Source organism: Cervus canadensis, chromosome 5, assembly GCF_019320065.1.
Source record: "Cervus canadensis isolate Bull #8, Minnesota chromosome 5, ASM1932006v1, whole genome shotgun sequence".
Taxonomy (NCBI): domain Eukaryota; kingdom Metazoa; phylum Chordata; class Mammalia; order Artiodactyla; family Cervidae; genus Cervus; species Cervus canadensis.
The window spans coordinates 28,135,205-28,158,330 of NC_057390.1; the positions used below are offsets into that span (position 1 = coordinate 28,135,205).

Genomic DNA, 23,126 nt, shown 5'->3' on the forward strand with positions numbered 1-23,126 from the left:
AGAGTAAGAAGTAAGTTCGAATAAAATGGGGCCTGATTATGGATGGCAGTGAGTGAAAGTGAGGTGCGAGAAGGTGTGTGTGACTGTTGAATGTTCCTGAAAGGAAATGAGTCTGGCAGGAAAAGAAGAGAGACTAAGGTGTTGCCGAAATCTAGGAAAGTGGCAATAGAAATTTGGACAGGGTTACTGGCAGTGAAAGTGCAGGGAAGAAGGTAAATTTGAGAGCCATTCTGGAGGGAAAAAAATCTATCGAATTAGATAACAATAAGTATAAATGTGTCAAGTGGAAGAAGAGCAAAATAAAAAATTTTCTGAGAAATTCCATAAAAATGTGATTGATATCCTATTTTGGGGAAAGTTCTTGAATTAACTTTAGATATGGTGAATTTGAGTTGCGAAGGAAAATAGCCAAAATGAGACAGATTTTTTTTTAGGCTCGTAGTGGACTGAAAAGTGGGTGGAATGTGTGGTACAAATCCAGCTGTACTCAAGGAGGTGAGAACTGGTCCTGGAAAATAAGATCACTGATTATAACAGTAACAGCGAGAGCACATTTTCTCCTAACTGCTGCATACCTGAGAAACTCTTAAATAAGTGTTTTAATTTATTTATTTTTAATTGGAGGATAATTGCTTTACAATATTGTGAAGGTTTCTGCCTTACATCAACGTGAACCAGCCGTAGGTATACATATGTCCCCTCCCTCTTGAGCCTCCCTCCCACCTCCCACCCCTTAAATAAGGTTCCCCCCCCATTAGCTTCATTTCAACTGATGAGACTAGTTAAATAGATGTAATTCGTAAGTTACATCCAGGATGCTGAGGTTCTTCTCCCATACTATTAAATAAGAAAGTAGAATCTATGCCTTACATAGAAGGATGCAGAATAGGGACAAGAACTTCGATTCTTTCACAAAGAAAAACATCTTGGAATAAATATTGTGGTACAATAATGTCTTGCCAAGGAGCATTATATTCTTAAATTTTATAAGCTACTGAATTAACTATTTAATTTGTTTGATTTATAACATTTGAAGTAATCTACTAGTGTATAATTGAATGTTTCATGTTTTCCTTTAGTGGAACATTTAGTTGAAGTTGCTATGCCAAATGTTTATGGCTTTCTGTCTCAGAATGGCTCTTTGTGTATATAGCAAAACATTTATAACCATATGGAGTTAAGAAAAAAACCTTGGCAATAGAGTGTTTCTCTTATAATTAGAAATTGCCTTAAGATACAATATATTACAGTAATGATAAAGGTAATATAATTGGAGAAATAGTCTATTAGCATAGAGATGATTGGAGTTTCACTGAAGATTCTAAGGTGGTAGGGTTGAATTCACATCAGAATGCTGCTTTTTTTATTAATATTTTTATAACATGGAATTCCCACCATTCCTACCACTGCTTTAGTCTTCTTTTTATTACTTGCTGGAAACTCATCTTCTAAGCTCAGCTGTACTAGAAGTGTTAAAGTTGTATTGCATCACATGATCTATTTCTGTTGGTTATCCTATAAATAGTATTATGATACACGAAAGAATGCATATTACTTATTATCGGTACTCTTTGGCAAAGGATATTTCCTACTTCCCAGTCTGGTGTTATTTACTGCTGATCCCAAATACTGTTTGAGAATCAGGTTGGCTTTAATGGAGAGCTCTCTATTTGTTATTCTTTTCTCTACTGATTGTGTTTATCAGCCCCTTCAACCCCCATTTCTTTGTATCTTTTCTAACTCACTGTTCCCCCACCTTTTCTTTAAAAAGCTTTTAAAAATACTTTATTTCTTCTTCATTTTACACATAATTTGGGTTTTATAATATGAAGTCAGATTGGTGTTTTTCAAGATCTACTTCCTTTTGAAATAGCATTTTTCCAACTAGGTAATTAATACACTACATTTGAAAGTTTCTGTCTTGGAAAAGACAGAAAAGAAAGAAAAAAAATGAAGTTACAGTAATTAAAAACCGCCCAAAATAACTACAGTGGTATTTCCTATCCATAATCTTTTTATTAAAATGTTTGTATTTATGTGTTGAGGTAAGTTTACATACTAATGATATTTTATTACCATATTTATTTTATATCATGAACATTTCCAAAACACTCAATGCTCCAGAAACATGGTTTTAATGTCTATTATCCCAGTCAATGAAAGCACTACAATTTATTTAACTAGTCCTCTGTTAACTGAACAATACAGTTTTTCCCCAATTTTTTCTAATATTAGTTAGGCTATGAGGAATATTTCTTTGTATATAAACCTTTGTGTCTTTATCTGATTATTTTCTTGGAATATATTTCTAATTGTGAAGCCTTGTCAAAAAGTATACACATCTTTTTTAAAGTTTTGATAACATAAAATTTCCTTCTTGAAATGCCGTGTGGATTTATGTTCTCAGGTTAATATGTAAGAATACAAGCTTCTCAATACCATATTTAGATACTACCATTAAAATGTAAGAGAAAGAAAAAAAACTTTGCCAAGTTCATAAGTAAAAAATCTTATACTTTGATTTGGATGTCTAGTAAATTCTAAGAATGACCTTTTTTCATACATTTATTGGTCAAGTGTTTTATCTGATTTTGTGATTTATTATTTTTTTCTGGACATACCCTTTTTTGTTTTCTATTTGTGGTGTTGTGCTTTATCTTTTTCTTATAAATGTATTAATACTTTCTCATATGTTGAAAGTTTTTTATGTAGCATACTATTTGTCCTTTAATTTTGTCTATGGCATTTTTTGACATTTAAAAGTTTAAATTATTCAGCCATTAAGTACTTTGATAATTTCCTTTTGGTTTCTTTCTTCAGCATTGTTTAAATAGATAGAAATAGACTCAGAATTGTATCTGATGTGCTTGCTGCGGGTAGATCTTAAATAACGTGACTTTCCCATCGCTCTGATAGGTTAGATGGTCTCTTATGTTTATTTTTTTATTTATGGTGAGTCTGTTTACAGTTCATTGAAATGCTCATCAATTCCTTTTGCGTTGGAAAAATTACAAAATTTTAGATTCAGAAGTATAGAGTTTTCTAGTTTAAGAAAATCTGTTAACTTTATTTTTACTCCCATCTCCTTAAGGGAAAAAAATGATTTAACAATAAATCTACACTTGGACACTTATTATGGTGATAATTGACTTATGCAAGGGAGTGGGAGGGGTAATCTCCAAGTCTGTAGGCCTTCCATTCAGGTTTCCTGTTAGTAATAGCAGAAAAGAGGAGGAACAGTGAGTTACATGATTCTCATTGTTTGCTTAAAGGAAGCCTATCAGTTTTCTTAAGAGAGAAATCTTGGCAGTAAAGTCAGAGGAATTTTTTGTATGGATCTTTATATGAGGAATGATGTCTTTGATACCATTTTTATAGGACATAGGATAATAGAAGGCCATTTATTTTATAAACTCTTAATAAAAGTTAAGGGCATAATATTAAGTTTTAATTCTAGTAAAATACTATATCTGCAGGAGTCAAAATAATATAAACCACATAGGTGTCTTTCTGGTGAAGTTATTTGATAAAGGGGAGAATTTAGAAAATGTCTGTGGTTGGTTAGATATTTCTCTTAACTCTTTCAGCATAATAATTGAGATTTTTAAAAATTAGATTTTGATCTGTGTGTATTTGTGATTCCAGTTAGAAATAGCAATTGTGGAATGGTTCATACACGTTAGACCCAAGTGTTTAACTGGAAAGTGTGACATTTCATTGTGAAAATTAGCCAATTATTTGACAGGGTCAAGAATTACCTCATATAAGTGGTTTTCCAGAATTACCTGCAAGCAATAGTATTTTTACTTGCTATTTTTACTTCAGACAGTTAAAATGTGAATAGTTTAAGTAAATAGTAAATCTTAATTCATTTCAAATCTGACAGAATATCTAAGAATTTTTTTAAATAAAGTACTGCTTTATTATCAAAGAATATTGAGAATGAACTGTACTTCAAATTGCTCAATTTATCTTTGACACAGTCTAAACTTACTTTATCTATAAAAATAACCCTAATTTTTAAGCTGTATGTAGAGCAAGTAAATATCTCTTAAACTGTGCTGGGAAACTTTTTGTAAGGAAAGACAGGATGGGGAAAGTTTGTGACAGAGTAGTATTGCTATTATGAGCGGTTTTGTTGTTGCTTTGCAGCTGACCCCGAACCTTTAGTGTTTAAATTGAACATTAAATCAGCACCTGACTGAAACCTGACTAGTTACTTAGAGTACAAGACTGTTAGAATAGCTCAGCATGTTGGACATTGGGGGATTATACTTTAATCGCACGGTAGTATGATTAGGACTCAGAATTGTATCTGATGTGCTTGCTACTGGTAGATTTTAAATAACGTGACTCTATTTGTAGATTGCTATACTTAAATTTTAAGTTCTGATATTTTAAAAAATCACAGGTCGTTGAGGTTAGTTAATGTAGTTGCTTGTAGAGAGAGGACTCCCTGGGCTGGCTGGAGACAGAGGGTTGCTTATCCTCTTTAACATCTCCCATGAAAGACTCCTTACAGCCTTCTTCTGGTTGTTTATTTACATTTTTAACTATTTGAAATACTAATTTTTTCTAAGAGTTTCTTTGTTTTTGTCTTCCTGAGGATTAAAAAGTGACCACTCAGAATTCTTCCTGGAGAAAGACTCTTTATATCCTTACTACAACCATCTGGTAACCTGGTTACATATAATACTGATAACTGTTGATTTGTTGCTCCTTTTGTGCTGAGATCTTAAAATGTAGAGGAAGAGCTGGACATAGAGTCCCTTGACTTTTCTTCACTGCTTGAAATCTTGGGATCAGCCTTAAGGCAGATAGATGTTCTAGAGGGGCATGAGAGTGAAGGAAGATGCATTACTTAAGCAGCTGTTTCAAGTAGTGTATGCAAATGATGATGAAGACTGAACCTGGGCCAGGGCAATGGAAAACAGGGGTCCTGACAGGGCTCTCGGGTGGTCTATAGACCACATTTTTCCAGTTCACCCTTCCCTAGGGGAAGTGTAAAGGCAGTGGTAACTCTAGGATGTCTGTATTTCTCTCCTTGCAATTTGAATCTCATACTTCCAAAGCATACAAAAGTTAGGGCTTTGCCTAAAGAGTAAAGAAATGACCTACCAGCCCTTTAAGGTCATGTTCATTGTTGCACTCTTCAGTTTCCATGTGTTTATTTTTAGCATATAGATCTTGTCTCCTGCAACCCTGCTGGGTTTTCTTTTCCTTTTTTTTTTTTTTTAGGGTTCCTTAGGTTTTTCTATGTGGAGAATCATGTCATCTGAAAATGGGCAGTTTTATTTCTTCCTGCCCAATCAATTAACATTTCTTTTTCTTGCTTTATTGTGGTGGCTTTCACTTCTCTTTTTTTTTTTTCTTTTTCTTCTTCTTTTTTTTCACTTCTCTTTTAACCCTAATCTCTTGCTCTGGCCACCAGTGATTTAGAAATCATAGTTGTTAGATTGATTTCTGCCTGGAACACTTGCCTGCGTTGGTGCTTTCCTTATGCAAAGATTTTTCATTACAGATTCAAAATCTTTTAGAGTTATGGGCTTGGTGTTTTTTATTTTTTCTTGAGTCAGTTTTGAAATTTTATATTTTTCTAAAAATCTAGCCTTTCTAAAACCCTTTTAAATTTATTGGCTTAAAATTTTTCATGTTTTATATCTGTTTGTTCCTTTTTAAATGTCTTAACAGTGTGTATCCATGTAGTTTCTGACCCCAGGCTGTTATGCTTTCTAAGGTTGTTTAGTCTCTTGCTCTGGTCAGCTTACTTCCTCAAAGCACTTTTCTTTAAACTTTTCTGCCCCGCCATCCTTTTTTCATTTGCAGTTTCCAAATTGCTGTGCACTTCTGCATGTAGTATCAGTAAACGTTAAAATGAATATATATTTTTATCGTCTTTTCAGATTACTTGTTTTTAATCTTTTGTTAGGTGAGGTTTTATTTCAGTTGTTAGCAAACTAAAGATTTTTTGATTGTCCTATTTTAAAAAAATTGTATGTAACATGGTAATACATAAAAGTGGGGTATATTATTACTTAGAGTTTCTAGTCTATAATTTTGGTCAGAGTGCTTCTCTTGAAATTAGTTTTCTTAAACGGTTAAAAGGTATCCTTTTTGTCTTTACTTCTCCCAGTATTGCTCCCAAATATCTTTCTAAAGAATAGACTCATTTCAAGATGTTTAAAATTTCTTTTACTTAGGCCAATTTAAGGATCTAGATAAAAAACCAAAGAAGTTGTCCTGTTCATGGGGCTTCTTCCTTTATTTTACTCATTCATTACAAGCTGTCAAATTATTTGAAGACCATGGATTATCTTCAGGCCTATAATTTGGTATAGAAGGAAGTAGTATCCTTTAGTTTGTATAATAGTGATAATAGAAGGAAAGTGTTATTAAAAAAATCATTTTATTTTAGTCCTTGGAATCTTTGTATTTCTTGTGACACTAAACTCCTGGAGTTACAAAATGGTTATCCTTCCTCGAGAAGGAATGCTCCAGATGACAATTGCTCACTCACCATTGGTAACTAAATATTCTTTGTAAATTATTAGCAGGACTGCAGTGAGCTCATTGTTAAACAGGCCCCAATCAGCAATGAAGGCTAACCAGTGTAGTCGCTTGATCCACTAAGTTCCTCAACTGAGAGCTGTTTTCCTTTGTAGATATTTGTTTCTAGTTTACTTTTTGGTATTAAGGGAGATTTGTGTATGTGTGTTGGGGGTAAGGGGCTGGCCCTGTACTCTAGGAAATGTTACAGGCATTTCTGAGAAGGTACTGATCACATTGGACTTCCTTGGTGGCTTAGTGGTAAATAACCTGCCTGCCAGTGCAGGAGACCCAGATTCGATCCCTGGGTCAGGAAGATGCCCTGGAGAAGGAAATGACGACCCATTCCAGTATCCTTGCCTGAGAAATCCCATGGACAGAGGGAGCCTGGCGGGCTACAGTCCATGAGGTCGCAAAAGAGTTGGACATGACTTAGCAACTAAACAGCAACCGATTGTATCCTGTTTTGATGCTGAGTAAAAACAATTTTGCATTTTGCTGCTATCACCAGCAGGTACTTTCTGCTGCCCTGTAGATTGTATAACAGAAGCTACCTTCTCTGAGCTCTTGTTATACATACTCGGCTATACTTACCTTTATGTCATGTTATCCTCTTAAAAACCCTTGTAAGAGAGGGGTAGTTATTTCTATTTTTAGATAGAAAGGCTGAGACTTAGATTTCACAGCTGGTGAGTGCTTGAATTTGCTTTTAAGGCTTTCTGAAGTGAAAGCACATGTTCTTTGTGTTCTACCACAGTCTGCCAATAATGCTGGCCAGATAAGAAACATTTCAATGAATAGTATGTTTGTTAGTATATTACATAAGATACTTTATCCATAGAAAATGAAGCATAACTTACTAGGATTTTATGCCTCCCTAGTGTGCGGTATATATATGGTAGAATTTAAATTATGGCAGTGTTATAAACTAAGAAGAAATTTTGAATAAAAAAAAAAAGAATGAGGACTATGTTCCCGGACCTTGCCCAGTACTGTACAGATTAGCTATGCTTAGTTTAGGTTGTAGATGAGCTATGGCTTCAACTGCTAAGGAATACTGAAATCCCTGTAATATTTCTTAGGAAATAATATAGAATTTTAAATGATTAATGATAGAACTTTCAGTCGGGCAGATTTTGTACATAGGAAAATACTGACATTTGTGGCATGACCTAGAAGAACTGAAAGGGAGAATTATTTTAAGAAGAAAGGAAAGCTAAAGGTTCATGCTAGATAGTACTGGTAACAGCCACTGTCTTTTGAGTGTCTCCCATGAACCAAAGGCTTTATAGATATGGTTTCTAATCCTCACATCCAGCGCATGGGGTAGACACATTTCTCCAAGAGGGACACTGAGGTTCAGAAATGTGAAGGACTGTTCTTACTCAGCCTCCTCCCCCCTCGCCCCTCAGTTGACTGTCTTATGCCGGTGCCCTTTGCACTGTGTTGTCCTACACAAAGTGCAGGCAGAATCACTACAAGTACTCTGTGTTTAAGAATCTGGGATTTTGATGGTTTGGAGCACTCTCTTGTATGACACTGGAAATTATAATTGTGTGAGTAAAATTTAAGAAACATGCAAATTTTAGATACTTTTTTTTTTAATCAGAAAAATAAATAGCTCTTAAGTTGTCTTTTGGGGGGTTTATTAAGGCAGTCTATATAATACTATGACTCTTAATTTGATTTAATGTCCATTTTTTCTTTTTTAAGATGTGCTATTGTATTTACCTTAATATGCAGAAAAAAATACAAGAAATTACTAAGCTTCATCCCTTGAAATTCAGCATGTGGTTCCAAATATATTCTTTTATTAAAAATTTATTTATTCCCAGTGTACCAGGCCCGAGCACTTGTCTCATGCATCCCACCTGGGCTGGTGATCTATTTCACCATAGATAGTATACATGCTGTTCTTTTGAAACATCCCACCCTCACCTTCTCCCACAGAGTTCAAAAGTCTGTTCTGTATTTCTGTGTCTCTTTTTCTGTTTTGCATATAGGGTTATCGTTACCATCTTTCAGAGGAATCGGGTGGAGAGGGAGGTGGGAGGGGGGATCGGGATGGGGAATACGTGTAAATCTATGGCTGATTCATATCAATGTATGACAAAACCCACTGAAATGTTGTGAAGTAATTAGCCTCCAACTAATAAAAAAATTTTAAAAAAAATTTATTTATTTTAATTGGGAGACAGTTACTTTACAATATTGTGATGGTTTTTGCCATACATCAGCATGAATTGGCCATAGGTATACATGTGTCATCCCCCACCCCCCGCCCCATCCTCAACCCCCCTACCACCTCCCTCCTCACCCCATCCCTCTAGGTTGTCCCAGAGCACTGGCTTTGGGTGCCCTGCTTCATGCATCGAACTTGCACTGGTCATCTATTTTACATTTGGTAATGTATATCCAAACATATTCTTAATTGATCTTATATTTGAAAGTAGTATTCTAGAAAAGAATTTTCTAGAAGTTTGATTTATCTGTTGATCTGTCAATAGATCCATTAGTTATAATAATATCAGAATGTTTCTGAGTGGTATGCACGCCTACAGAAAGTTACGACTTTCACAGTAGGTAGGTGTAGAATAGAGACACCAGGACATTCACAGCGGGCCTGTGAATACACCTTTGCTCTGGGTTCTTTTTGTCAGTGTTGTTTCACACATTGCACTTAAAAGGGAACAAGCCAGTGGTTTTCTTCTGAGTGCTAGCTTTGTCCCATTTTAATATCAGTTCCATCCTTTAATGGAACATTTTGATAAATCACCAAATTGCATATAGAAAAAAAAAATCTCCCAAATGTTAACATGCTATTGTCTAAATCATCTGTAATTTTCAGTTTTTAATTCTTCTACCAAAGAGTTATGAGAGCCTTTTATTTTCCTAATGGCTTTTTAAATAGTGTTTATTAATTCCCATTGTGGTCAAAATGTGGCTGTATAATTTTGAAACTGTTATTGTGCAGTGTACTGTGTACAGGAAAGACTGTAAAATTGTAAGTGAAGTCTAAAAAATATTTAATAAATAAAAACCATCTAGCCATTACCCAACCAAAGAAACAGAAAATTAATAGTGCTTTAGAAATGCCCTAAGTGCTTCTCACTAACTCTGTACCCCCTCCCCACAAACGTAACCATTTACCTGCTTTTTATATTCTTACTACTAGTGTGTATGCCTATCTCAACAACATATTTTGGACTTTAACAGATAAATTGATTCATAATGTATCTATCTTACATATCATACCGTTCTCTAAGCATTGCCTTTGAGCTTCATAGGTATAGATGCAAGTGGGTTATCACTCTTGCTTGTCTAGTTCCATCATATGGATATACACTCATGGACTGATGAGGTTTCACTAGGATGTCTCAGTGACAGCCTCAACTGCAATGTTTCCTAAACTGAGTTTATTAACTCTCTTCAACCTCTCATGTGCCAAAACTGCTCTATCCTACTGAGTTTTCTATCTCTGAAATAGCATTTCTTTCCACCCATTTACCCAAGCGAGAAACTCATTTTGGACACCTTTTTCTTCCTCTTTCACCATTTCAAGGCAATCATTAATCTTGTAGGTTTGACTTTTAATCGTTTCACATCTGTGTCTCCACTGTTAGCAGCCTCGTGGAGTCCTTGCCTGGCCTCTGAGGTGGCCTTTGTGCAGCACCAGCGTCCTTCCCTGTCCTCTCTCCATGGGTCACAGCCCTGCCTCTTGTGCTTCACCCCTCATTCCCTCCACTTGCTCGTCTCTGTCAACTTCAGCCACTGTTCATGCCATGCTCCTTCCTGCCTCACGACCTTTGCAGATGCTGCTTCCTCTGCCTGTACAACACTGTCCTAGTATTCTACAACAGTGTTGAACACCATTCATTCTTACTCATCCTTCCTGACAGAATTTTGAAATATCACCTCCTCAGAGAGAAGTCTTCCTTACCACCCCTGAATCTAGCTCATGACTCCCTGTTAACATTAGGACTTTGTACCACTCCCACGTGGCATGACTATAAAATTAATTAACTGGTTATTAAGGAAGACCTTTCCTTTGATTCTGTCAGTACCAGTAGTCTACAAAGTCTATTAAAGCAAGAAATCATTAAAAGGGATGCATGCCTTAAGTATTTTACTCTCAGAACATGACTCCATGTTCATTTGTCAGTCTTTTTATTAAGGGACAAAGGCCTTTTCTTTGGGAGTAGGTCCATTAGTTGCCAGTTCCATATTGTTTATCTTTTAGAAACTATACTCTTATCATTTAAGACTTATAGTTTGGGTTTTCTAAATAGAACAGGAGTTTAGACTTTTCTGATGCATTCTAATCTTAGAATCCTTGTATATATTTGTAGTATTTTTTCTAATTTTTGAAACTATTTTCTTGCCTATACCTAATTCAGCAACAGAAGTATCTCACTTTTATCGAGTATATCAAAAGTTATTCAATCAGTCTTCTCATTCCCCCACATTTTGTTAGGTTAATTAACAATTAAATCACCTAATTACAATAATAAGTATAAATGACATGAACAGATCTAGAACTCAGTAAAACTCAGCTGATGGGAAGAAGTCTGAGTATAGTAGGTCAGTGGATTCCACATGTACATGCTCTACTATATTAACATACTGTGTATAGTATAATACTGTAACTGAATTATACGACCATTTATTACCCACAAAACAGCAGTTTTATATGGTCTAATATAATATTAAATAACAGTGTAAAAGACATATAGGCATACAGTTGGATAATGTAGATCATGTCACAGACAATAACGTATGTTAAAAATATTTAAAAATAATTTTCTAAAAAACCCCAGTGGTTCTCAGATTCTTTTAAGGGACTAGAGCTATGACAGCCATGCTTCTCTGGATTTCTGGATCAGTCTTTAATATTAAACACTGTATTTTTTTTTTAAGTTATTGAAATGTCACCAAAGTATCAATCAAAAATGGAATCTCCTAAACTGCATCTTGTACTTGACTTTGACACAGAAATACTTTAGCCTCAGTCCATGTGTCCCAGTTTTTGTACTGTAACTGAAGAGCTTTCTATTGAAAAGGTATTATGGTTAGTAGTCTACATAGATTAAACAGTAGAGGAGAGGTTTAGTTGGGTCACATGTTTCCTCTTTGCCCACTGTGGCATGCCATTTAGTCTTAAAATTTGTTGAATTTAATTTATTTCTGATAAAGTATGGATTAAGTTCCACTGGAATGAACTCCTGGGAACTATTTCAATGACTTTGTTTTGTGGAAATTTTGTAATAGATACTACTTGGCATTAAGAGGGCCATTGACTACAGTCTTTACTTTGTTAATATATGTAAATTTTCTAGTAATGGAATTTGACCTCTCATTTTTCATAATTCTGATTTATAGCTTATCCTGTTAATTATCACTTTTCAATAAAAGCTGTTTAACTTACTACAGTACTATAAAATCAATTTAATTATCATTGTCCTTCAGGGAAGGAATGACTTTTTAGAAATTTGCTTTGGATAGGTTTAAAGATAACTCTGCAGGTGTAGAAACGTGAAAGATTGTTAATGGATGATTTCAATCTAGAATCAATACAATTGAAATTTAACACTTTTTCATAAAAAAGCCCTGTGTAACTTTATATGAAATCATAAAGTAATAGAGTTGTAATTTAGTTCTCAAATGGTTTCAGTTGTATTTCCAAAAATTTAACCAGAAAAACAAAAGAACCTCAAAACTGACATTGTAAATATTAAGATAGTTGGTATGTCTTCCTGATTCTTACATGGACTCTTCTATGAATCACTATTGGGATTTTCTTTCCACTATTACAGCCACCCACATGGCATTCCCCACATCAAGAAAAAATCCATTTTCTGTCGCCAAGGAGTTTGGAAGCATGCTAGTCTTTTAAGTTAGGATATTTTGTCACAATGCAATCTAGCAGCAGCCTTCCGCATTAGGAATAGAGAGATCACTAAATTTCATGCTCTGTCTATGAAACTGAACCAGAGGTTTAGTGTTGGAAACTGCCTGCTGTCACCTGGCCTGTCATGCAGCTTGTTCATACAGCTTACAAAGAGCTATATATGAAAATAAGTGGTTTTAAGTTTGGTCGCTTTCTAAAATGAATGGTTATTTTTTTAGGTATAATTTGCTTGTCAAAGAAGTATCTTTAGATAGCTACAAAATGTATCTTATAAACATGGAGATGAGAGATTTCTGTACTTTTTGAATATTACTCTTACAGTTTCTGCAGTGGTATGGCTTATTATCTTACATACACTAGACCAAGGTCAACAAACGTTTTCTGTAAAGAGCCAGATAGAAAATACTTTAGACTTTGCAGGCTACATGTGATCTCTGTTGAATGTTCTTTCTGGGCTTTTTGTTTTTGTCTTTTTTAATCCCTTTAAAAATGTAAAAACCATTCTTAGCTTGAATCTGTACAGAAGCAGGCCACAAGCCAGATTTCCTCCTTGAGCTATAGCCTACTGACCCCTGCTCTAGATGAGCGTTGTCCAGTAGAAATATAAATTGGACCATATATGTAATTTAAAATTTTCTAGTGGCCACATTTAAAAAATAAAAAGAAGCAGATGAAATGAATTCTACTACAGTATTTTACCAGTTACATCCAAACTTGTTATTTCAATATGTGGCACTAACCACATTTCAAGGACTCAGTAACCACATGTACCAGGCAGCACAGTTCTGCACCAGAGCTGTTCAAAGCAGGGGCCGTGAGCTGGTGTCAGTCTACAGTTACCAGTTTTTGATAGGTTAAGTATAGAAATGAAAAACAAGCATTTAAAATATTTTATAGCAACTTAACTTTACATCTGTTCAATTAGTAAGAAACTTGGCACTTACATTTCATGTCTTTTTTACATTTCATTTTAAAAGCAATTTTATTACATTTTACAGAAGAATCAGTCTATGAAATTAAAAAGAAACTGCTTTCACTACAGATAATTTAAGAGGCCCCTTCAGTGCTTCTGCAACCAGTTTATGCTCCTGGCTCAAAACTTTGAGGAACCAGTTACCTCCAGTGGTCAGGGTGGGATATGGAGCTGAAAACAGAACGGTGGGCAGTCTGTCTATCAGTCTCCCGTGCGTCTTTCACCCTGAGCAGCCTGGAAATGACTGTTCCTTTACCTTGGATAAAACTGGAGGTCAGAGCTGGGAGGAGTTTAAGAAGTTAGTCGTAACTAAAGTTGGGATATCTTTTGGAAATAAGCGCCACTTTTGAAAAACAGGAACTAAGTGAAAGTGAGAATATTGAGGTTAAGACCTCACAACTCGCCTTGCCTGTATTCAGAACATGGCAGTCAGGTGTGTATGCCCCACACAGGAGGCTGGAGCGTTTCCTTCTGGGATGAACAGCCAGGAGACAAAGCTTACAGATAGTAACTTTTGAGGATTCCCTAATAAAAAACCAACTCACTGTTTCCTCACCTGTAATAAAGCCAACCAGTCAGCAAGCAACGCCCCCCTGCCCCCCATCCACCCCCTGCTTCCCAGCCCGCCAGGGAACAGAGCTTCTGATCAGCGTGTCAGTGATGATGCATCATCAGACACTTACAGAAAGCCTCTGAAGTCAAAAACAAAGATCTAAAGATTTAAGGAGAAAAAACAATATACGTAGAAGAAACAGATAAAAATATTTAAAATGTTAAAAGAAGAAAAAAGGAAAACAACATTTTAAAACTTTGTATTCTTAGAGAAATGAGATAGTATATCCAGGAAGCTGGAATAGGAAGCTATTAAAAAGAACATTCAGAGAACAGGAAAATTTGTCTTGAGAATTAAAACTGTGATACAAAGAACTGTAACTGCACTGGAACTGTTGGATGGCGATGTCAAAGAGATCTACCAGTAGAAAATGAAAAGAAAGACAGTCTTAAAAAGGAGATAGATGATAATCAGAAGATGAATCTAAGTGGTCTAGTGTCTAATGAACTTTCAGGAGGGAGGGAGGGAAGATGGGGGAGTAAAAAGAAATTGAAAGGGCCTGGCACAATGAGTGTAAAAAAGGTCCCACACTATGGATAAAGTGTGGATAAAGAAGCTGCAGTGTTTCACGAAATAAAAACAGGTCACATGCAGAAGACTGGGAACTGGTATAACATTAGACTTTTCAACAGCCAAATTGAAACTTTTAGAATAGTGGAATAAGGCCCTCAAAATTCTGATGGTGAATTATTTCCATCCTAGAATGTTATCAACTGCTATGAACACGTTATCTAGAAACAGTGAGGAAAATAGCAGCAGAAACAGCTTAACAAAACTCAGAGTAACTTTCCTTGACCCCTGGGAGTGGGAATCAAGAATGGAGAGAGTGTACCAGGCAGCACTCCTTTTTGTTATAAGCCTTGTAGTAGTGTTTGCCCTTTGAAACTGTAAATGTATGAATTAGGTAAAAATAAAAAGCAACTTTAAGAAATGAGAAGGAAGCCAGGCTGAAAGGGGCCAGGATGTTGGAAGAGTACATCTACAAATTCTAGAGTCAACAAGAATGGAGCAGGAATTAGTCCTAAAAATAACAGGGCCATAAGTGAAATCTTAATATAAAAAGAATAACTGATAAAAGGTAAAACATGTTCAAATGGTGTAAGACTCAAAAAATGCTTACAAAAGATTTTTTTTGCAAGGAGGAGGAAGCAAAATGTTCTGACAGAGTTTAATAGATTTAACAGTCCCATCTAACATTTTATTAGAACATATACCACCTATCATGCAAATTTCTATGTATTTAACAGTATGCTTTTAATAAAGAGGACTCTAACAGTACATTTTATGATTTCAGAGACATAAATTATCTATGTTGGCATTGTCATTATTCCAAGAGCACTGTTAGTTCAAGACCCATTCTGTAAGAAACTAAAGGGAAGATACATAATTCTTCTTGAGAAAGTTTATTTATCTTGCTGCTAGTCAGCTTCTTGAAAATGGAAGTATTTCTGACAAAGAGATTTAGTCAGTTATGGAAAGATCAGCTCTAATGACTCATCACTGTTAAAACTCAGTTTTCCAATACTGATTCTGAACTGTGCAGAATAGTACACAATGAGATAGTAAATGAACATAAATAAAAAAAAGTCAGGGGAAAAAGTGCCATAAATATTAAATGGCAAAATAGAAGAAGAAAAAGATTCTGCTGTCATATTGTGATAAAACTGGTTGAAGTTTAAGTTTAGGCTTTTCTATTTCATCTGATGTTGATTTTTAGGTTACTAAATGAGACAGTGTGCCTATAAATGTCATAGTCTTAAAATAATTTACTTGTAAAGTGCCATGAACTACTTTAGATTTTTTTTAAAGGAGCAAGAATAAAGAACCCAAACTGCATAGTTTTTATTTTTTAATTACTATAGTATCATAACTTTTTTCCTATTACTCTGTTACTTCCAAGTTTTTCCAGGATTAAAAATCCGGACGCTTACCTTCTATTTAAATACTGTATTATCTTTCTTTTTTCCTGTTTTCAAACTACTTCAAAATCACAGAAAAAAATTATATCATAGGGTGAGGAGGACAGATTAGGAATTTTTACAAGTGATTGACATGTAAGGCTTAGATTGCTAGATGAGTGGAGTAGAGTTAGTTGGTAAGTGAAATTAGATTACTGCTTAAAGGTTTGTTTTTTTTAAAACTAATTTTGATGTATTACACAAATGTGGTCCTGATTATCACTTTTAAGAAGTTGAATGAAGATGTGTTTCAACAATGCAAAACATTTTCCCTTTATAATACTTGAGGCAGTACCTAAATTATTCAAAGGAAGGAGACAGAAACCAGTGTCATAATGACCTGATGACTCAGTGGTAAAGAATCCATTTGCAATGCAGGAGATACAGGTTTGATTCCTGGAGATCCCACAGATCGGGAAGATCCCCTGGAGAAGGAAATGGCAACCCACTCCCACTTCTTTCCTGGGAAATCCCATGGACAGGGGAGCCTGGTGGCCTACAGTCCATGGGGTTGCAAAGTGTTGGACACAGCATAATGATTACCAACAACAACACATATGAAAAAGCCACCAGAGTTTAATTCAAAGGGTTTGTTTCCTTTCCTCTGTATTCTGTTTGAAGGGAGGTAGAAAGTGAGGACTAGCTTGGGTAACGGTGCCACAGTAGGGTCTCATAACCCTACAGGTGCCAAACCTCATTGCCATAATGGGGTGATGTAAATTTCTGACCAGAACCACTGATATTTCTCATAAGAAAAAGAGGGGTGGGTACTTACTGCCTTTTTTGTTTTCACACACTCCTTTGATTAATTTTTCTTCTTTTTCTATTTTTTGTCTTTAGGTCTTATAATCAATGGATAAAGTGGGGAAAATGTGGAATAACTTCAAGTACAGGTGTCAGAATCTCTTCGGTCACGAGGGAGGAAGCCGTAGTGAAAATGTGGATATGAACTCCAACAGATGTTTGTCTGTCAAAGAGAAAAACATCAGTTTAGCAGACTCAGCTCCTCAGCAGCAAAGCAGTCCCTTGAGAGAAAATGTTGCCTTACAACTAGGGTTAAGCCCTTCAAAGAATTCTTCAAGGAGAAACCAAAACTGTGCCACTGAAATTCCTCAGATTGTTGAAATAAGCATTGAAAAGGATAATGACTCGTGTGTCACCCCAGGAACAAGACTTGCAAGAAGAGATTCCTACTCTCGACATGCTCCTTGGGGTGGGAAGAAGAAACATTCCTGTTCTACAAAGACACAGAGTTCACTGGATACGGATAAAAAGTTTGGTAGAACTCGAAGTGGACTTCAGAGGAGAGAGCGGCGGTACGGCGTCAGCTCCGTGCACGACATGGACAGTGTGTCCAGCAGGACTGTAGGGAGTCGCTCTCTGAGACAGAGGTTGCAGGATACTGTGGGCTTGTGTTTTCCCATGAGAACTTACAACAAGCAGTCAAAGCCCCTATTTTCTAATAAAAGAAAAATACATCTTTCTGAATTAATGCTTGAGAAATGCCCTTTTCCTGCTGGCTCAGATTTGGCCCAAAAATGGCATTTGATTAAGCAGCATACGGCCCCTGTGAGCCCACATTCAACATTTTTTGATACATTTGATCCATCCTTGGTTTCTACAGAAGATGAAGAAGATCGGCTTCGAGAGAGAAGGCGGCTTAGTATTGAAGAAGGGGTAGACCCCCCTCCCAACGCACAAATACATACATTCGAAGCCACTGCACAGGTTAACCCGTTATATAAACTGGGACCAAAGTTAGCTCCTGGAATGACTGAAATAAATGGGGACAGTTCTGCAATTCCACAAGCTAATTGTGACTCAGAAGAGGACACAACCACGCTGTGTTTGCAGTCACGGAGGCAGAAGCAACGTCAGGTATCTGGAGACAGCCATGCCCACGTTAGCAGACAGGGAGCCTGGAAGGTCCACACGCAGATTGATTACATACACTGCCTCGTGCCAGACTTGCTCCAGATCACAGGTAATCCCTGTTACTGGGGAGTGATGGACCGCTACGAAGCAGAAGCCCTTCTGGAAGGGAAACCTGAAGGTACATTTTTGCTCAGGGACTCTGCACAAGAGGACTACCTCTTCTCTGTGAGCTTCCGTCGCTACAACAGGTCCCTGCATGCCCGAATTGAACAGTGGAATCACAACTTTAGTTTCGATGCCCATGACCCATGTGTGTTTCACTCCTCCACTGTAACAGGACTTTTGGAACATTACAAAGACCCCAGCTCTTGCATGTTTTTTGAACCATTGCTTACAATATCCCTGAACAGGACTTTCCCTTTTAGCCTGCAGTACATCTGCCGTGCGGTCATCTGCAGGTGCACGACGTACGATGGAATTGACGGGCTCCCTCTACCATCGATGTTACAGGATTTTTTAAAAGAGTATCATTATAAACAGAAGGTTAGAGTTCGCTGGCTAGAACGAGAACCAGTCAAAGCAAAGTAAACCCTCCTGTCCCCCAAGGGCATTAACTAGATCTGCTTTTATGTGCACCAGGCAGTATACCTATAGCAAGCACACATATCAGTGTTAGGCCTTTCAGTCAGTATGTAAGCTTAGTGTTAGTATCTGTCAGGGGCAATCTGCTGTTACTTTGACTCAGTAAATGTGGTGCCTATTGAGACAACAGGGGGGTAGAGCTACAGGTTCAGGAAGGCTGCAAAGACATTCTGCCGATTTAGCTGACAGTTTGGTTTTTAATGGCTGTTGTAACTGAGTGAAGCAACTCTGGGGCATTTGCTATGAAGAATTCTATTTCTTACTGAAGAACAAATTATTAATATTGAATGAGTATTTCAATGGTATGACTAATGTTTGAAATTATTATTTTTTCTAAGAATTTTTCTATAACCTTCCAAAAGTAGTGATGTTTATAGTTACTATAAGTCAAGTTTGGAAGTCCAAAAAAATAAAGACTGCCTTCCTTTTAGAAAAAAAAAAATGCAATTTTCTGGCCACAAGGGCATAGTGCAGTTCATGTAAGTGTTGATATAGTTTATAGTCAGTCTCCTTTTCTCTTCTGCAAAAGGTACTGTTAAGTAAACCAGGTTTTCTAAGTAGTAGTTCTTAAAATTTCAGACTTATAAAAAGTTGTAGTAGAATTTTATTTAAGGCCTTACGTATTCATTTTTTTATGAGTGCTTTAACTTAAAACGCATTGGAAATAGCTGCTGCAAGGTAGGCCTGCGTGTGATTTTTTTAAGTTGACATGTGCAGTCGAGTTGCTGGTTCGTTAAAGTTGGATCTTTTTCTATGCCCATGATGAGTTTGTGAACCATGAAGAAAGTGAGATGAGACGATACCCAGACAAGTCAGATGATACTAACTACAGTGGTTGCTGGTCATTGAGATTATTGTTAAACTGTAACTCATAATTTGGATGGCAGTATTTATCTCTTTGTTGTAAACTCTTATAGCTGAATTGCTTAAGTACAAGTTATAGAATTTCAGTGCACTTAATTTTTAATGGAAAATCTGAAACCTAAATTGCTGATTTAAAAGGTACTGTACAACCATTGTATCTGTAAATAACTTTACTTAGCTCCTTTTTGTCACTTAGAATAGTATGCAGTACTACTTGAGTGAACTATTTTGGACGTAATACCAAGTTCTAGTGTTTGCTTCTTAGTATTGAACCGAATTTACAGTCTGTCTTAGACATTTTGCACTAAAGTAGTCAAATCCGTTCTCGTGTCTTTCTGTTGACGTGCTCTGTACCACTGGTGAGTGCTCCCTAGTTTCCTTACCTGCTGCTACAGAAGGTTATTTTACATCCCAATGGCTGTCGCCAAGGCCACAAAACAGGAAAGCTGTGTGTGTATGCGACACTAACCCTTGGACTGCTGGTGTCTGTTTCTGCTTGCCGTGCCTTGTTACAGCTGCTTTTTTGTGCTAATAAAGTATGTTTGGTGTTCTCCTTGTATATCTGCTGTTTTATACATTTGCAACAATTTCTCTTGTAAATGGAATGGTTTGGGGTTTTTAAATAAGCATTACCTGGCAACCTACTATAGTTAATGCAGAATTACTGAACAGTCTAATATTGACTTATTCCAAGTAAGCTAATTCTAAATTTAATTCTGTACATCTTTTCAATCATAATCACATATACTGTGGAACAGTATCTCTCTAGTTACAGAAAATTACTGTATAGTTTAGGTTGTAACAGAAAATGAACAGAGAAATACTGACTAAACCTATTGATTTCTCTGCTTATAAGTGAAAGATTGAAACTATCAACGACATGTTACAATAAATGAGTATCTGTAGCCTCCTGCATCAGAAGCAAGTTAAATGAAGTCTTGTGAACTAATAATACAGTAGCACCATTTATTGGTTTGGGGACCATTTTAATTAATAATAAATACCCAAAATGTAGACACTTTAACCAAAGACTTGTCCATTTTAAAGCAAAATGGGGATTGAAGGGACTTATAATTCCTGTCATTTCTTATAGAAGTCCCTGAAGAACATATACCAAAGTGTTTGAGAACGTCATCCAAACCTACTTTAACGCATTATGTGCAATTAAGTTGTTATGACATAATTACATTGCATAATTGTTGGGTCCGTTTTCTTGAACTTATAATGTACCTGCAAAATAAACCTCTTGGGGAAATAAAGAGTTCATACTGATTATTGGAGAAAGACTATATATATGCAAGCAAGATCTTGTTTTAAAGAGGTAACTTGAAACTCCAAGAAAGCACTTGATGTTTTATATGCTTGTAGGAAATTGATGTTTTAATTGTAGTTTTATAGAAAGTATTACTGCTTTTATGTATTTCAGAAATTTCTTATGTTAAATGGAAATTGTTTTAAATGTGTAAATATTTGAGTTTATGTAAGCATGTATACACTGTGCTAAAAGTCACTTATGTTTCAGTTTGTGTGTAATATTCATATGCAACTTTTGGTTTAAATTTTTTCCTTAAAAAAATTAGTGGCTTACATTTTAAAAAAAGAAAAATCACCAGCATGAAACTGCACCTAAGTCTATATTCCCTGTGTCTTTTTCTGAATCCCACTGTAGTCTGTCAACTAAATTTATGTTTTCATGGTTTTTTTGAAGTGCATTTTAATACAAACTAGGAAATTCTTTAGAACTTTAGACACTTCATATAGAAGTAATTATAATTAACCCAAAGAAAGATTGCTCTGGTTCGTATACATTCTCGTTCTTAAGTTCATTATCCATTCATTCATATTCTCTCTATATATACACACATACATATGTGTTTATGATGTTAATATTACTTTCAACATTAATATTGACATTTGATTCAAAATCATTTAAAGGCTTTATATAGATATAGATAGATAGACAGATATAGATATACACTCTATCCTTGTACCATTCAGATTTGATTATCTGCACCTGAAGTTTAGACTTGTAACTATAATCTTGTTTGTAATATCTTATAAAGAGAAGGCATTCATTAGTATTTTCTTTACTGGATAAATACAGTAAAGATTCTTTGAAGAAACAGCTTGGTTTAAATATAGTTATTAAGAGTCATAATTAAATTTATATTTCTTAGACAAAAGTTGAGCCCAAATAATCACACTTCACAAACTGATGTGTGTTCTTATTGTCCATGAGAAGATTTACATAAGATTTATAGTGGTTTGAACCATAAAAATTGATACTTGAATTCTGAGCTTCATTTGACAAAATTCAGAGTTTATGAGCACTTTAATTTGACGTTTTGACCTTGTTGCTGTTCATTTTCATCCTAAGTTTTCTCTTGCTCCATATCACTAAATATTAGTTTGGTAAGTTTTATTGAGATTGGTCTTAGATCCCTTATTTTTATAACAAAGAAAGCTATAAAGTTGCTTTTTGGTAGTGACAAAGAGTCTGGAGTGAGCCAGAACTCTCCTAGGAAAGATGCAGAGCCTAATTCCATCTCTGGAAGTGTGTTAAGTGTTAACACGGGGCAGATCACATGAGTTCCTTCATATTCTGTACCACAACACATACAGTTTAACCCAGATGAAATTAGATAAACATGCACACTAAGGGCTGACTTAAAGGTGAGAAATATTATTTCCAAAGGAGGCTTGGTGCATAAACACTACATATCTCGGCTTATGTTTTGTTTCATATTTTTGCAACAGCCAAATACAGAACATAGACTTTCACAATGTGGTATATTTCTAAGGAGGTTTGGGATGGAGTTTTTGTGGGAGGTGGTTGGTGGTTTGGTGGGGGCGGGGTGTGGATGAATTGTCCTTGTGAGGATCAGTTGGAACAACTTTCCATACCCAGGAAGCTTGATTAAATATTAAGACTCATTTCAGCTATTCATTCAACAAATACTCATTGAAGACCCATGAATACTCATGAAGACCATTTTAGTGATGGGCACACATTGGGTTATCAGACAAAGTTATAGGGTCATTGGGGAATGGTGACCTTGAGTGATGAGAAAATCACCAATATCAAAGAAAAGTATTTTGATGAACAATAAAACTAACGATCTGAAAGGCAGAATGAGCTTTTATACTGAAAAAGAATGCTAGTAAGCCAAGTCCAGTGAGTTTGGTGGAAAATGGTAGGTGATAAGGTTGTAGCGATTGACAAGGGCCTGACCACTTAGGGCTATGGATCCAAAGTAAGGAATCTAAATTTTATTCTGAGTCTAATGGTAATAAGGGCGTGACATGGTCTGCTTTATATTCCTTTAATAGATAGAGAACAAGCTGCAGTGGGGCAAAATTGTAGTCATCTAGGTGAGAGATGGTGAGAGCCTCGATTGGAGTGGTAGTCATAGGGAGGAGACTTTTGCTGGGAAAAGATAACAGGATTTGGTGATAGGTTGGATGTGAAGAAAGAAGAAATCAAAGATGACTGATTTTGAACAAAGGATGGTGATGCTATGATTTTAGAATAACATTGGAGGAGCAAATTGGAGAGTATAAGTCAAATCTTGATCTTATGTATGTTGAATTTTGAAATTACTATTATCTCAGTAGAGACATTGGGATGTATGAATTACTATTAGTTATCTCAACAGAGACATTGGGATGTCTGAATGTAGAGTTAAGGAGGAAAAGAAAATATGGGGCATTGCTATATGACTAATACTTAAAACTACAGGACAGGAT

The 23,126-nt window shown here is 35.8% G+C and overlaps 1 protein-coding gene across 6 annotated transcripts in view; it reads left to right on the forward strand.

Moving 5' to 3' along the window:
* The window catches only part of SOCS5 (suppressor of cytokine signaling 5), a 98,454-nt gene extending 77,450 nt beyond the window's left edge, over positions 1–21,004 (forward strand). For all 6 annotated transcript variants that reach the window (XM_043468491.1, XM_043468490.1, XM_043468489.1 and 3 more), the window contains one exon: positions 16,839–21,004. In XM_043468491.1, the coding sequence (XP_043324426.1) occupies positions 16,851–18,461 (1,611 nt within the window). In that variant the 5' untranslated portion in view covers positions 16,839–16,850 and the 3' untranslated portion in view covers positions 18,462–21,004. The remainder of the gene's footprint in view (positions 1–16,838) is intronic.
* The last annotated feature ends 2,122 nt before the right edge of the window (positions 21,005–23,126 follow it).